The following is a 17,500-nucleotide window of genomic DNA, read 5'->3' on the forward strand; positions in this document are numbered from 1 at the left end:
TCCGTTTAAAATGTTGTGCACATGTTCTTCTCAACAATGCAAATAAATTAGCAATAAAAAATCGGGGTCACCTCATAAACTTAATATGCATGCTGTGTCAAACTGTGTGTGCAACATTAGCTTTCTGAAGAGAGGAACCCGACCAAAGGCATTCGCAGCCATGTATCAAATATAGAACGACTGCTTCTATGGTTCGAACTACATATTGCTCACTCATTAAATATACATGACTTTTAATTGGGTTCCTGTGCATTTAACGGCAACGTGTTTAATCAATAACTATATCATCTCTATCGTTTTAAATAACTAATTGTTTCTATACATATTCAGAGCAAGTAATATGCTATGTTTGTTTGTATTTGCACAACGAAGTAAGAACAGCAACTCCCACACACAAAGCAAAAAGAAAGAGAAGTAACTTGAAACCGCTAGTTATTACCCCCTTAAAATCAATGACAAAATCATGTGTATTTTTCCCCTTGATCTCTCTTGAAGATAAAATATGATCAGTCTTGAGAGAGCAAACCGGATGTTATCCGTGCAAAATTCAAGAGTTGACTGAAGCTCTCAAGGTTATACACGCTGTATAGCCTAGATGGGGTTTCGGGTAGCGTTTGCTGTACAGAATTCTGTACATGATTTTCATCCCTATCTTTTCAACCTCGTCGCCCCGGAAAGTCATAAATAGACCACAGCTTTAATGCAAATGGTTTGGTGTTATTGTTGTTGTTGTTGTTGTTGTTGTTGTTGTTGTTGTTGTTGTTGTTGCTTTCCGTTAAATTGTATGTTTCACACAAAAAGAAAAATCCCTACCTGCTGTCCAGTTGGCTTGCAATGCGTGACCATTTGATATGTCGAACACAGACTTCAACAAGACGTCCATAACATTGCCATTTGAAACAACGGCTGGAGTCTGCCTACGGCAATATAGTCGATCCGTACGGCTGTGTCCCTGGTCATTCCTATACCTGACCTGTAAAAACAACTATGTTATCAGTATAGGCAGAATACATTCTTCATCACAAGTGATAAGTATCGTAACATAATTCAAAAAACGTCTGGAAAGCATTATCTTAATGTTTCAAATTCCTAGTAAAAAAAAGTATATCAAGATATCGATTTTTTGCCATACCTTTCTGCAGGAAATACAATCTGACAGGAAGTAAACAAAATTATCACTTGTCAAATAACGCAATGGACGTACCATTGTTGCTATAGTTTTCGTTGTCGTTGTTGTTGTTTTCATTGGTTTCAATATCATGCATTTACAATATCGTCTGCCACATTACCCGTTTGTTTCCAAGAGCATATTTATAAGTTTATCTTGTTGTGCATGCTCCTTTGTTATAACATTCTTCAATTATGGCTTTGTATTTATGCAACTCAATAAAAAAAAAACCTGTTTAAACCAATGGACGAAAGTCAAATCGAAATACAATCAGTCTTTTTTTTTAAACGATTAAATGATTCTCACTGGCAAATTCATCAATTTTGCCATTAGACTTATTTGTGGTCTTTATGATTGTTCTAACACTGACGTGAGTAAAGCTCAGATTATAACAAATGTTCATTTTGGCACCCGCACACTCAGTCACAGTCACAGTCACACACACACTCAAACACACACACACACACACACACACACACACACACACACACACACACACACACACACACACAACTACACTACTTAAGATGAAGTTTCAGATGAGTTTGTCATAGTTTTACGCTACTTGTTTTTTTGAGAAATTCTGTTTTCTACGATCTTTCCTTGCCAAATAAAACAGGTTGTATTTAATTGAGGACATGTTAAATTAGGCATTGCGCCTTAAACTATGTATCCCATGTTAAGTAAGGATTAGCCAGTCTCGTTTCACTTCTAGTCCTCTCTGATTTTCATGTTCATCCTGATTTACCAGTAGTGACTCCTCGGTATTACAGGAGCTGCTATCATAGTTAGACACAACGAGAGTGATGGACTGATAGGGTAGAGCGCTGATGATCCACTTGTAGTCTGTTTCGTCGGCGTACAGGTTTGGATAGCCGGGGGATTTCAATATTCCAGAAGTTCCTTCCACATTGATAATTTTTTCTGAAACAACAATAATCGTAGGACCAATCTTGAGATTCAAAATCTGGAAATTTAATAGAAACATACTCAAAGGTCCAGGTGGCTGCGAAATTCAATAGAAGCCCAAACAACCTTAAATTTGACGAGGGTCAACCACATTTGGGTCATGCTTGGAGGTCATCAAACCCTAGAAGTATATAACATGTCAAAGCTTTAGCTAAAACAAAACCTCTATATCAAGGTTTTTTAAAACTAGAACCCCTGCTGAAACCAGACATAAATCATGGCGGGAAATCGATCATCAAACCCTGAAAGTGTAGACATTTTCAAAGCTCTAGCTTCACTAACATCGTATATAATAACCTTAACGTTAGTTGTTGTTGTCTAAGACGAAAAGGCAGTATAGGCCGTCCATAGGGCCGGACACTGCTCCATCTTAAGATTCATTATTTACTCATTAGAATCAAAAGTTATTCTGATTCACCCCATCCCCCACGCGCGCACACACACACACACACACACACACACACACACACATGCACACACATACACACACGCACGCACGCACGCACACACATACACACACACACACACACACACACACACACACACACACATACACACACAGCTTACCTGGTCCACTCCCGTATACATTAAAATAAACTCCTTTGCTTGTGGCATCTGTGACATCATCGCTATGGAAGTGCAGCAAAGCAATGTTTTGTGTTAACGTCAAAGACGATGGGAGAGATGAGCCGCAGAATCGCCCAAGGCTAGTATCCGAAACTGTAGGTCCGTCAAAAATCTGATAAAAGGGAAAGAAACATGAACGAAGAACCAATATCCGTGACTGCTTTCAGTTTTGAGATGGCTCTAAATATATTAAAAGATAAAACATGCATTTTGGCAAGGATGTCAAACAGCTTTTGTGAAATGACGCCAGTGCCCTTCACTACCAGCACAAGGCTATTTATCACATATAAAGCCTTCAACGCTCATTGTTTCTGTCGACTCCCGCTTGCAAACAGTTCCATTCCCTCAAGCCTATCCTTCATTGGGAGAAGTCGACTTCGCGAAGCTCACTGCACGTAGCGTCGTCTCTCAATTGAAAAATGTTCAGCATTGCATGTTTCCTTCATTTTACGTTTATTTCGTTCATTTAGGATTGCAAGGTATTTTGTATGAAACTGGCATGACATTTTTAATTGTAGTGATGTACGTGTGATTAGTATCAATCAATCAATCAATATGAGGCTTATATCGCGCGTATTCCGTGGGTACAGTTCTAAGCGCAGGGATTTTTTTGTTTTTATTCAATTTATATCGCGCACATATTCAAGGCGCAGGGATTTATTTATGCCGTGTGAGATGGAATTTTTTTAACACAATACATCACGCATTCACATCGGCCAGCAGATCGCAGCCATTTCGGCGCATATCCTACTTTTCACGGCCTATTATTCCAAGTCACACGGGTATTTTGGTGGACATTTTTATCTATGCCTATACAATTTTTCCAGAAAAGACCCTTTTGTCAATCGTGGGATCTTTAACGTGCACATCCCAATGTAGTGTACACGAAGGGACCTCGGTTTTTCGTCTCATCCGAAAGACTAGCACTTGAACCCACCACCTAGGTTAGGAAAGGGGGGAGAAAATTGCTAACGCCCTGACCCAGGGTCGAACTCGCAACCTCTCGCTTCCGAGCGCAAGTGCGTTACCACTCAGCCACCCAGTCCACTAGTATATCTGCATGCGTCTTCAATATTATATTGATTTTGTTGATGAGTGGTGTTTAAGACCCTTGGGGCCAAAACGTTATTAAAAGCTTGTGAAAACTTGTGAAGTCCAAGGTTAGGCACTCTGCTCTCGTCGGAGAATAGAATTATCTTTTCTTGTCTTGACGACTCGAACCTTTAAGCCTTAAACGACCACCCTTTGTAGGGACCCACAGCAATTATATTGTCTGACACGATTTAATTATTTCCTTGAGCTCGCCCCCCCCCCCCTCCTCTTTCATAACAATTCTTTTATAACAACTCTCTCTCTCTTTTTTTTTTCTCTCCACCCCCCCCTCTCTCTCTCTCTCTCTCTCTCTCTCTCTCTCTCTCTCTCTCTCTCTCTCTCTCTCTCTCTCTCTCTCTCTCTCTCTCTCTCTCTCTCTCTCTCTCTCTCTCTCTCTCTGCCGTTCCCTTGATTGGTTGTTATAAACAAGTCCGACTGTATGGTGCTTAGTTTTTTTTTTCTTCTTCTTCTTCTTCTTCGTTCATGGGCTTAGACTACCACGTTCACTCATGTTTTTAGCACGAGTGGATTTGTACGTGTATGACCGTTTTTACCCCGCCGTTCAGGCAGCATACGCCGATTTCGGGGGAGTGTTTGGTTTTAATTCAGGTGACATTTCCAACTAAGGAACCACACTCACCTCAATGTAATCCTGACAAGTCCCACCGGATTTGTCATCTAGATGGAAGTGACTGTAGTAGAACCGCACATGGGCAAGGACTTTTTTTCTGAACTGTACGGAGTAGTAACAGTCGGTTCCAGGTGGATAACTTCCATCATCATAACCAGGCGACTTGATATGATAGGACATTGACCACGGATTCGTGTACGAAAACTTACATTCTGTAAAACAAAATTGAAAGGGTGAACAAATAGTACATCACTCTTTACACCTCAACAACAAAAATAATACCCGGGTCAAATGTTACCAATGTTTTACGTCCTCAACGTTTTGGCTAGCTACCTCACTTTCGGATTGCTAATATGTTATACATTGGTCAGGTGACAGCCACTCAAAATGAGGATACATCCACAATCAATCCGAAAAAAGCCCTATGTGTCAAACCTAACTACTGACCAAAAAGAATCAGAATAGGCAAGACATACACAGGTGTTTGATTGCCCTCAGGATATTGTGCTCACAGTTCATGGTTTCAGAACAAAGATTCAAACCCAATATGCTTTGAAATGTTCCCAAAAGTGCCTCTGGTAAGTAAATCGTCTTGCACTTTTAAGAAAATGACGTAGCTGTCGATGACAGCAACAATGTTGCAATCTTGAATTTTCCTTACATTCGCCAATGGGCACTGTGTTTGTACACACAAGTAATATTCAATTCCTTTTAAAAATCTACAACTACAACAAGAAAAATACACAATCATACAATCAAACCTAAACAGAAGCATCAGAATCACAAAAGAGCCTGTGATTGTGTGTGTGTGTGTGTGTGTGTGTGTGTGTGTGTGTATGTGTGCGTACGTGCGTGCGAGCGTGTGTGTGTGTGTGTGTGTACGTGTGTGTGTACGTGTGTGTGTGTGTGTGTGTGTGTGTGTGTGTGTGTGTGTGTGTGTGTTAGGAAGGTGAAAGTAACGTGTTTCAGCGCGCATTCGCTTGACTGAATGGTTAATCACGTTTCGGCGTTCTTATTTTCTCGTGTTCATATTGAAGTTTCAGGCCAACATATTGACTTTATTATTTTATATCGCTTGACGCGACGTTTTTGTATTTAAATTCTCCTATCAAGTATTTGTGATCTTGGGTTTATTTTTTACAAAATTGTTCACTGTCTTTTGTGGAACAAATAATCGCATCTTATTTTATATATTTTCATAATCAGAGACAACCTCTGCTGTTTCGTTTATATTATCACTTGATTCGAGTAACACATTGAAATCTGTGCAAGCAAAACGCCATTGAAGTGTTTCATCACATTCATCTGACCAGATTTTCAAGGTTTTCTTGACTGCAATGGGCTGGGTGTTAATCTTAGGTGTGCAGGCAAGCAGCAAGAGGATGGTTACATTGTCAGCACCCATCGTAGGCAGCCGTGTGGATTTATATACGCCACTACTTTTGCCATAACATGGGTCGAAAAACAATGGGAATTTAGTTTTTACCTGGGAACAGACGTTACAGTCATTTCAATCACTCAAGAACAAAGCTGCATGGGAGCATCAAGGGAAACACCTTGTCAAGTCCGGGCAGGGTCGACATCTGAGTAACAGCACGTGCGAGGTTGGCAGAAGGCAGGGTGTAGACGACAGTAATGAATACTTGGTCAAACTCACGTGAAAGATATTTGGATCGCAGTGACACTGAGATCAGTTTCACACCAGGCGTGCACACACTTGAAGTGTTTCTGGGGTTATGCGTCACTACCGCGAGCGTTACAACCGCGTGTGACACTACCGCGTGTAACACTATCGCGTGTGTAACACTACCGCGAGTAACATGACCGCGTGTAACACTTCCGCGTGTGTAACACTATCGCGTGTGAAACACTACCGCGGGTAGCAATACCGCGTGTAACACTTCCGCGTGTGTCCCACTAACGAGAGAGAGAGCGAGAGACAGAGAGAGAGAGAGAGAGAGAGAGAGAGAGAGAGAGAGAGAGAGAGAGAGAGAGAGAGAGAGAGAGAAAGACAGACAGACAGACAGACAGATGGACACACAGACAGACAGATGGACACACACGCATGCAAGCGCGCGCGCACGCATGTACATACAAAATGCATATACATTTCGAGGATTTTTAATTTACAAAACATATTTGTATTAAAAGCAATACTGAATTAAAAAAAAAAAAAATTAAACAAAAATTCTCTGTCTTTCGCTCTCTCTCTTTCTCTCAGGTGTCAGTGTCAAGTGTCACGATTGTTTCAACACACATTGAATTCAATGTTTCTGGCCACTGACCGTAAGAAACGAACCTTGACGTTTTCATCGTTATCATCGTCCTCGTTGTTTTCAGCCCGTTCGTACGACTGGCCAAAGTTTGGACTGCAAATGATCGACACACTTCACTCGGCCGGTCACGAAATTTTCTTTCGCCGAAATATGTTTTCTCCCCCACCAACACGTTTCACTCATTTTTGTACCAAAAACAATTCTTATGCAAAACCATCCTCTGACTTCGGGTTAGGGGTAAGTTTGAGAATGGGTTAGGTATGTAAACAGTTTTAAAATGCGTCAATTTCTGGCGATGTTTGTGAACTAAGAATTCAATCGACGCCGTCCGCGGGAATTCGGTATTAAGACATACCCGAAATCTTCGTTCACAAACATCCCCAGAAATTGACGCATTTTAAAACTGTTTACATACCTAACCCATTCCCAAACTTACCCCTAACCCGTAGTCAGAGGATGGTTTTGCATAAGAATTGTTTTTGGTACAAAAATGAGTGAAACGTGTTGGTGGGGGAGAAAAAATATTTCGGCGAAAGAAAATTTCGTGACACCGGAATGCCTGAACACTAACTCACTGCTTCTAGGCCTATTCTGGGCTGTCATCTCATTTGAGCGCGTGTTCACACACTTCATCTCATTTGAGCGCGTGTTCACACACCCAATTTCTTTTTTGCCCTCTCGCTTACTTTCACATATTTGTGAGAATGAGAACACTTCTTTCGTGATCCAAGACACACGCGGAAGTGTTACACGCGGTAGTGCTACCCGCGGTAGTATTACACACGCGATAGTGTTACACACGCGGAAGTATTACACGCGGTACTGTTACTCGCGGTTGTGTTACACTCGCGATAGTGTTACACGCGGTAGTGTTACACGCAGTAGTGACGCTCGCGGTAGTGGCCAGTACCCGTTTCTGGCTGTCACATTAGCCCTACTAATACCAGTCCTACTGTCAATTCGAAAATCTGATGCCGAAACCATCAATGTGCATCACATTCATTAACCTTCTCATTGAAATTGCTTTGGTTGGTCGTCAGTAACATTAAAAAAACAAAAACATTTTCATGAAATGTTCAGATATGTTTTACCTTGGGTACTGGTAGTCCACGTGGCAGCAAAGTCGACGCCAAAGGTGCCAGCCTTGTTTATTTGCCTGATGTAGACGTACTTGTCATACGAAATAAGGTTAGGAAGCAGTGAGCCATATGATGTCCCCAAGCTGTTCCATGCGTCGCGTAACACCTATCAATAAACAAGAAAGACAATTCCTGATGGACTCGTTTTGCGATGCATTTTTACGCCATTCAACCATTTGATAGGCCGGAGTTGGGGAAGTGCTTGTGGACAGTTATATGTGCATGTGTTACAAATCAGAAACACGTTATCTGCTACTCTAGCTATATAATTATATGTCGAAGAAAATTATATTGCTATGAATCAATAGTTGCTTTGTTTGTTTACTTTCAAGTGCTTTTAAAAGTTTGATTTTTGTCAAGGTTATTGTTGCATATGTGCGTGCGTGCGTGCGTGCGCGCGCGCGTGTCAGTGTGGATGAATATAGGGTAAGTGTATCCAATTCCGACCGACTTCGGGGGTACCTAAATCCGACCGATTTTCCAAGTCACTTTAATGATGAGGTTCATACGTCATCCCAACAGAAAGAATGTCATTCATACAAGGGCCGTTCATGAACCGGTTGATGACGCGAAGTCACGAACCAATCGTTTCGTCAAGAGAGTTAATTGTGTCATCTGCACCGCAGGTTCTCTGATACTTGGCGTCATTTTTTTAACTTTCCAAATGCCAAACTTTAGGGCAGTGTTTTTGACTCATCTGGGTAATGGTGAGTATTAGGATTCACATGTGTCCGTCCCCATGTCCGCAGACAAAAAACTTTAACGTTGGGGTTATCTCTGATGTTTTTCAAGCTAGACCTCTAAAACTGTGCACACTTTTAGAATGTGATGATCTCATCTTGCTCTAAGTAGGGCCAACACTCTCGCTGGTCTGTATCTCCTCAACTTGGATAGAAAAAAAAAGATCAAAGTGTGCGCTGATGTTCAAGTGGAAATGGCAAGACTCAGAGTCAGAGAACAGCCCTTGGGTGTTGTTAACCACCTTTTCACCATTGGCCAAGGTTACCTCTTCCTCTCTGATTCTTGTGCCAATTAAGGTTCAGTCTGTAGTGGATATACTGGGACAGCGTCCAGGTACTATGCCACAGTTCAGTCTGTAGTAGATATACTGACACAGCGTCCAATTACTATGCCACAGTTCAGCCTGTAGTGGATATACTGGGGCAGCGTCCAGGTACTATATCACAGTTCAGTCTGTAGTGGATATACTGGGACAGCGTCCAGGTACTATGCCACAGTTCAGTCTGTAGTGGATATACTGGGACTGCGTCCAGGTACTATGCCACAGTTCAGTCTGTAGTGGATATACTGGGACTGCATCCAGGTACTATGCCACAGTTCAGTCTGTAGTGGATATACTGGGACAGCTTCCAGGTACTATGCCACAGTTCAGTCTGTAGTTGATATACTGGGACAGCGTCCAGATACTATGCCACAGTTTAGTCTGTAGTTGATATACTGGGACAGCGTCCAGGTACTATGCCACAGTTCAGTCTGTAGTGGATATACTAGGACTGCGTTAAGGTACTCTGCCACAGTCTTTGAGGACGTCTTTTCCGTTTTTGTGATAGTTGAGGCGGAACTGTCAAGTAATCTTTGACTAAGTCGGGACTTTGATATTGCATTAGAGCTAGGTAGCTTGAAAATAAGCAAATAAGTTCGCTCATTAAAACTGTCATCAGAAACAAATATTTCATTACAGATTCAAACATTACTGCATTGTACTTCTTATCTTTTCCTGATTTAAAATATATATACATATGTAATGTTTACTTTAAAAACGCGTTCAGAATTAAAGAAAACATGTTGAGTATGCTTCGCGGAGACGAGTGTGACACGTGACGGTTTTCGGGTATGGTTAACCGAGACTATCTGAATTTAGTCTCGCCAATGACTGTTTTTTTTAGTTTATCCTTCAATTTGATGCCTATAGATTGACTACAGGTTTATATATCGCTTCACGCGACTTGTTTTACATTTCGTCAAGTTATGAAAGTTCAGAATTGTATGATTAAATTTGTTACATAACATTCCAAAAATTTCAAATAATAATAACACTTTTGATTACAGATTCAAAAGTTATTGCATTGTATCCTTTGGATTTCCTGGATCCCAATGTATAAACATATATGTCATGCTTAGTGTGAAAATCTGTTCAAATGAGAAAAATCGCCTTTTTTGTTCATATGACTCGGTCTTCTGGTTTCGGCTAGCCAAATCTCACTAGCATTGTTAATGACTCGTCCCTGATTCCAATGTTGATCTTTTAGTTTCAAACCAACTTAATGTTTTATTATCGCTTCACATGACTTGTTCGGTATTTTGTTCGCTGTCATGATGTCACCATTTAGAGGGTAGGGTTACATTTATTTATTTCTAAGAATATGCAACTTTTTTTTCCAAGATCGTTTTTTTTATTGGTCAATGATTCCACTTAAAAAAAAAAAAAAATAGAAATGGAGTGCAATTAAAATTGTTACTTTCTGAAGGTATGTTCATGACGTGCATCACAGCGAAATAGCAGTTCAGAAGAACGGAATTCCCATAATTAGTCCTTATTTGCTGCTTTTTTCACTGAGCTCGGAAATTATATTTTGCTTGCATTGTTATTGCTTAATTTATTAAAGCCTCTGGACAATATTCTTTGAATAAATGGTTATCCAATTCCGTTTAGGTCTATCCCTTTGTTTGATATAGTACTGTAACTAGATATCACATTATGTCGACAAAAATGCATCTGCATACAAGTTTTTGTCTTGATTCCATCCAGGAGGATGTAAAGCTTTAATAAAAACACTATTTCAAAGGTCTCTGTCAAGATTGATTTTGTTGAAAAAAAAGGAAATCTGTGATTGAAGATTGTGAAACCTGCCCAGAGCTGGACTCCAAGTTTAGCATTGGCGAACGACAAGAAGAAGAAGTAATTGCAACCAGACAAAAACACCAGATTTCTCCACTCAAACTAAATCTTACTATTGGCACGCAATCAATTGAACAAGTTCAACAACATCGCGTGTTAGGGGTAATTATTGATTGTGAATTCAAGTGGCAGGCACAATTATAGCATATTTGCAAGAAAGTAGCCAAGAACGTTTTCCTCCTATCCAAGTTAAAGCAATTTACAGACAGAAAGACTCTGGAATAATGTTCCACCATGCTCATGTAATGCCTGACATTAATTATGTTTCGACGCTCTGGGATGGAAGCAGTGAAGTCCATTTGAACAAGTTAGACTCTCTCTATCGTCGATCGGCTAAACTCATTGTAAAGGATCATTCCTCAACAGATATGAAACTAAAAATGCTTAACTTTCTTCTACTGGAGAAGCATCTTAAGTTAAACAAAGCCATTTTCATGCATAGATTGTATGACAGTAAAGTGCCGATTTACATTACATCATTATTTAAAAAAGCTACCGACAGTTATGGGTCTGTCAACTTGGTTTAAACTGTTTTTATTCAACGTTTGTGCATTATTTACAAAAAAAACGCATATTGAGTAAACAACAACAAGCATAATGCTTATAGTGGTGTTTACAGTTTTCTAGAAAATTACATATAAATGGCGGCTATTGTACAGTTTAAATGAAAAGCAAGCAAACATGAAAAGAAAATTGAATGAAAATTGTACATCAAAACAAAAATCCGTTTAAGAATACATTATATAATATTTATGGTGTTAGCGAGTAAGAAATAGGGAGGGAGAGAGGGGGGGGGGGGGGAGGGGGAGAGTGAGAGAGAGGGGGAGAGTGAGAGAGAGAGAGAGAGAGGGAGAGAGAGAGAGAGAGAGAGAGAGAGAAAGAGAGAGAGGGAGAGAGAGAGAGAGAGAGAGAGAGAGAGAGAGAGAGAGAGACGAGTAGACGTATCGATTTTGCTTTCACTTTACATGTTTATCTGTTCGAAACGGCCGGACTGTCCAATAAATTCTTGCACTGTCAAAAAGATTTTTTTGTTAATTTTTGTTTGCAAGGAGGGGTTTCCATGAAGTAGAATATATGTGTGTTTGAGGTTGTCGGTTAGTTAGTTGATTGTGTTGTTTCTTGCAGCTAAGTGTAAACGGCATTCTAGTAAGAAGTGTGTTGCGGTTTCTGTTCCATCACCACAGTCGCATACGCTGTTTTCCGCAAGGTGTCGCTCAACTAAGTCTTTCTTTAGATCGCTAATATTAAGTCTCATTTTTGTGTGGATTGTTTGTGTTTGTCGACTGCCACTGTAGAAGTAAACGGGAATTTGTGTGTCGTCTTTTGTTAAGTAATGTTTAAATTCCCCGAGGGAGTCGGTTAACTGTATTTGTTCAGGTAGTTGGTTCCAGAGTACTGTTGTCGAAGGAAAAAAGGATGTTTTGTACGTTTCTGTTCGATGTGGGGGTATACTTCGTTCTAAGGGGCGGCGTCTGTGGTAGGGGTTGTTGGCTGCTACGAGAGGTGGGAGTGCTGCTTGTAGGTATGCGGGGGTCTTGTCGTGAATAATTGTGTGGAACATTGTTAGTTTATGACGGTTACGCCTTTCAGATAATGATTGGAGTCCAGATTCTCCGTAAAGCTTAAAGTGACTGGTTCCGCGGACAGCTCCGATGATTGTTCGTATTGCATCTAGGTTTAACTTTTCGAGTTCATCTGTTAGGGTTTTGCTACAATTGTCCCATATTATGTCGCAATAATCAAAGTGTGGTAGAATGAAGGATTTAAACATAATTTCCAATGATTTTCGACTCAGTCTATATTTGTATGTACGCAAGCAAGCTACGATAGTTCTGCACTTTGCAACAAGAGATTTTATATGTTCATCCCATTTAAAGTTGTTTTGTATTATTATTCCTAAGTGTTTGTGATTTTGGGAACTTTCAAGGATGGTATTGCCAAAGTTTAGATCTGCGATATCAGGGGTTCTTTGTGTACAAAGGTTTACCAATTCAGTTTTTGCATGGTTAAATGCTACCTTCCATGTTTCTGCCCAATTTACAATTTTTTCAAGATCGGAGTTTAAAATTTCGGCACGGATGTTGTGATTGGCTAAAGACAAGTACATGCTAGTGTCGTCAGCAAAAAGCTTAATCGTAGATTCTATATCACGTACAATGTCGTTTACATAAATTAGGAAGAGCAAAGGTCCAAGCACTGAGCCTTGAGGAACTCCCGCTACTACTGGAAGATAAGTAGATTTACTGCCTTTTAATACAACTGCTTGCTTTCGATCTGTTAGGTAGTCTGTAAACCAGTTTAATAATGGCCCATTAATTCCAGCGGCTTCGAGTTTATGCAATAAGCCCCGGTGCCAAACTCTATCGAATGCTTTGGATATATCAAAGAAGATTGCTTGGGTAGTTATTCTATTATCGAGTGATTTGCATATGTCATTGTATATTGTAAGAAGCTGGTAAACAGTTGAGTCTCCAGGGATGAAACCGGACTGCGACTCTGTAATGATATTGTTTTGTGTTAAGTAGTCAAAGACATGAATTTGTATACATTTCTCTAGTGTTTTGCCAACACAGCTTAGGAGGGAGATTGGACGATAATTACTACATGTATCTTTGTTTCCCTTTTTATGAACTGGTGAAACGTGGGCTATTTTCCAAACTGACGGAAAAAGTCCTTCACGTAAAAGACCGATTAAACAGTGCAGTTAGGCTGTCACAAATCACTTCGCAGCTCTCAATTAAAATTCTATTGTGGATTTCGTCTGGACCGACTGCTTTTGTTTTGTCTAGTTTGTTAATCGTATTTATAACTTCTTCGACTGAAAGTGTGAGAGTGTTTATTCTGCAAGGAAGCCTTGGTACTTCAGGAATGTCTGACATATCGTCTTCGACAATGGACTGTTGGATAAAGAAGTCGTTGAACAAGTTTGCTTTTTCTAGGTTAGTATAGTAGGTTGTTCCGTTTGACGTCAAAGGAGGAATTTCATTGGGGTTTGATCCTTTCTTTGATAAGAATGATTTAACTAGTTTCCACCAATTTTTAGTACCAAAGTTATCTCCACTGGATAATTTTTGTCTAATTCTTTTATATATTCTAATTTCCGATTACGAATTGTGTCAGTATAATTATTGCGAGTCATACGAAAGTGTTCCCAGGCCTCAGGTGTGTTTAGTCGCACTGCTGTATCATGAACTGGTCTTTTTTTGTCGCGTAGTTTTATAATTTCCTCTGTCATCCATGGTGCGTCTTGATCGCGAACAGTTATTATCTTTACTGGCATGCATAGTCTTGCGACACTTAACAGCTTTTCGGAAAATGACCTGGCAGCTTCGTTGACAGTGTGTAGCGTTGCAATGCTCATCCAGTCGATTTTCCTCAGTTCGATAAGGAATTTTTCTTTGTTTAATTTGGAGTAGTTAAATATTGTTCTTTTAGATGCAGGAGTTTTATGTATGTGTTTCTTAATTGTCGCACATGGCACAGAATGGTCGCTGCAAATAGGGGGTAGAACGTTAATGCTTTGCACGATGTCTACACTCGAGGTAAGAATAAGGTCAATGCATGACGATGTTGTTTCTGTAACGCGGGTCGGAAGTGTAACTAGTTGTTGTAGACTGTTTAAAATGATAATATCAAGAAGATGCTGCGACGGGTTGTTTGTAAAATCTGAATTGAAATCACCAAGAATAATAAACATGTGCTCTGAAGCGGCGACATTTTTAATTGACTGATCGATGAGTTTCCAGTATTCTACATTAGAGTTAGGCGGCCTATAAAATGTACCTATTAACAGCGTATCCTGGTTTAATCTAATTTCAACCCATACGGCCTCAAGCTGGGGGATCAGAAGGTCATGCCTTGGTTTGCACACAAGACTGTTTTTCACGTATACTGCTACCCCGCCGTGGGGGTCGTTAGGTCTGTCTTTACGAATTGGGGGGTGATAACCTTTAAGATGAATGTCGTCGTTAGAAGTGGTCTCCGAAAGCCATGTCTCTGAGATCGTTATAATATCGTGGGTACTAGTCTCTGTTTCTATTATATCTAATTTGTTTCTGATACTTCTAGCATTTATGTGTATAACGGATAGCTCGCTAGGTTTCTTAGTTCGTGACGGTCCAGGGTTCGGGTGAATGTCGCCAGCAAGGCAGATCAGATAGCTGGCAAGGTTAATAAGTCTGTCAACTTGATCCCACCGATCCCACGAATTGACCTTTATAAGACCAGTCTTGCTTTTTTCGGGTACATCAGTGTGGAATTCACTTCCATCAACCTTCAAGCATTTAAAGTCATTAAAAAAAAATTAAAATGTGTTAAAAAACACTTCATGTCTGAGTAGTTTTAACGCGTTTCGATTTACCACACTTAGTATTATGTCAAAGGTATGCTGTGCATTTTATATTCTGAACATATTTGTGTTGTACTATTGCTACATGTTCCATTGCTACCAGCTTGTACGCATAATTACCTGCATAGTATGCATTTGATTTTATGAATAACCACTTGTGTATGCTCTTCATGCCTCATCTTCATCATCATCATCATCATCTTCATCATCATCATCATCATCATCGTCGTCATTTTTATCATCACGTGTTTAAGTTTTCCGACCTCCTTTTTTATATATATATTTTTTTTACTGTTTTGATTTTATGATTGTGTGTCTGTGCGTCCCAAGGACAGATTGTAAGAAAAGGCGTAGCCTTCAATCTTAATCCGTGTTCAATGAAGTTCAATTCAATTATATCTCTCTCTCTCTCTCTCTCTCTCTCTCTCTCTCTCTCTCTCTCTCTCTCTCTCTCTCTCTCTCTCTCTCTCTCTCTCTCTCTCTCTCTCTCTCTCTCTCTCTCTCCCTCTCTCGTATTCTCTGTGACTTTCTGCTGATACCTTCACTCGTCGGCAAGATGTCTTTGAGCCCCCGTCTCGTTGGTCCCCGTCTCATTGGGCCCCCGTCTCGTTGGGCCCCCAAGTCTAGATATTATGACCTTTCAGGGTCAATGTCATTTTAAGGTCAAAGGGGGATTTAGGCATGCCGGCCTTCTTGTGAGTATTACCAGTCCGTCGAAAGCTGACGAATTGAAATAATCTAAAGTAATGAGCTGCGTCTACATCCCATTACTGGATTGCGTAAATGTGTATACAGCCGCACTCGCCAAAACGAAACACGCTCAAGCAAAAAACTCGGATATCTGAAACCAAAATCAATTCCCCGCTAGACTCCCTCTTTGTAAGACTATTTATAATTTGGATAAGCCAAACTCTGTCAAAAAATAGCTAACTCAAACACGGACATCTCAAACGTGATTTTGACAGATAAGCCAAACTCTAAACATTGTCGGAGAGACATTTTTTTAATTTTTGCTTGAAAAACACGTCAGGAAGATAAATATATTTCGTCACGGCTTCAATCATCCTACGGAAACGAACACGTCACCTGTTTTTGAGTATGCGGGGAAACTGATGACGTGTGCCCCATGCTTTGCAGGCGCCATTGTTTGGACAGAAAGACTGGTGTGCGTGAATTAGGTGGTGGGTTCAGGGTTAGAGATGGGATGGCCGAGGGAGGGTGAATGAAAGGGTGTTTGTACTGTGTGTAAAAGCCTGACAGTATCTTTGATGGTATACGGGAGGCTTACTGTGCCTTTAACGTTTGTTTGTTTGTTTGTTTGTTTGTTTGCTTAACGCCCAGTCGACCACGAAGGGCCGTATCAGGGCGGTGCTGCTTTGACATATAACGTGCGCCACACACAAGACAGAAGTCGCAGCACAGGCTCCATGTCTCACCCAGTTACATTATTCTGACACCGGACCAACCAGTCCTAGCACTAACCCCATAATGCCAGACGCCAGGCGGAGCAGCCACTAGATTGCCAATTTTAAAGTCTTAGGTATGACCAAGCCGGGGTTCGAACCCACGACCTCCCGATCACGGGGCGGACGCCTTACCACTAGGCCAACTGTGCCGGTGCCTTTAACGTGGAGGGGTTGTACTTTTGCATTGCTGTAATACAGAATATACCGTTCAGGCTTGTTTATTATGCTGGGGGCCCAAAGAGACGGGGGCCCAATGACACGTTTTGTTATTGCTACAAAAAGTGTGGGGGCCCAATGAGACGGGGTCCCAATGAAACGGGGGCCCAATGACACGTTTTGTTATTACTACAAAAAAGTGGGGGGGCCCAATGAGACGGGGGCCCAATGAGACGGGGGCGCAAAGGGTAAACCCCCACTTGTCCACTCACTCACTCAACTGACTGAATCAACTGATTGACAGACTTTTCATGTGGACATTTGGCGAACAAAATATGTTTTTCTCCTAAATTCGCTATTTTGCTTCACTGAATTAAAGACTCCACAGTAGGCCTTACACATCTTGTTTTCGTAAGGCTTCACGCGACTTTCTTCTGTTTTGCGTCATCATTTACGTCACTCGATCAAAACGTGAGCACATTAATTTTGTTCGGGTCTTTTTATTACATTTAGTCAAGTTTTGACTAAATGTTTTAACGTAGAGGGGGGAATCGAGACGAGGGTCGTGGTGTATGTGCGTGTGTCTGTCTGTGTGTGTGTGTAGAGCGATTCAGACTAAACTACTGGACCGATCTTTATGAAATTTGACATGAGAGTTCCTGGGTATGATATCCTCACACGTTTTTTTCATTTTTTTGATAAATGTCT

The 17,500-nt window shown here is 40.7% G+C and overlaps 1 protein-coding gene across 1 annotated transcript in view; it reads right to left on the bottom strand.

Annotated features, from left to right (window-relative positions):
- LOC138946868 (scavenger receptor cysteine-rich domain-containing protein DMBT1-like) overlaps positions 1-17,500 on the bottom strand; it is a 53,848-nt gene that overhangs the window by 7,923 nt on the left and 28,425 nt on the right. The window contains exons 8-12 of the mRNA XM_070318268.1: positions 7,855-8,008; positions 4,497-4,699; positions 2,705-2,876; positions 1,917-2,092; positions 814-973 (exon numbers count right to left, since the gene is read on the bottom strand). Coding sequence (XP_070174369.1) covers positions 814-973; positions 1,917-2,092; positions 2,705-2,876; positions 4,497-4,699; positions 7,855-8,008 — 865 coding nt within the window. The remainder of the gene's footprint in view (positions 1-813; positions 974-1,916; positions 2,093-2,704; positions 2,877-4,496; positions 4,700-7,854; positions 8,009-17,500) is intronic.

The sequence above is a fragment of the Littorina saxatilis genome, linkage group LG14 (genome assembly GCF_037325665.1).
Source record: "Littorina saxatilis isolate snail1 linkage group LG14, US_GU_Lsax_2.0, whole genome shotgun sequence".
Taxonomy (NCBI): domain Eukaryota; kingdom Metazoa; phylum Mollusca; class Gastropoda; order Littorinimorpha; family Littorinidae; genus Littorina; species Littorina saxatilis.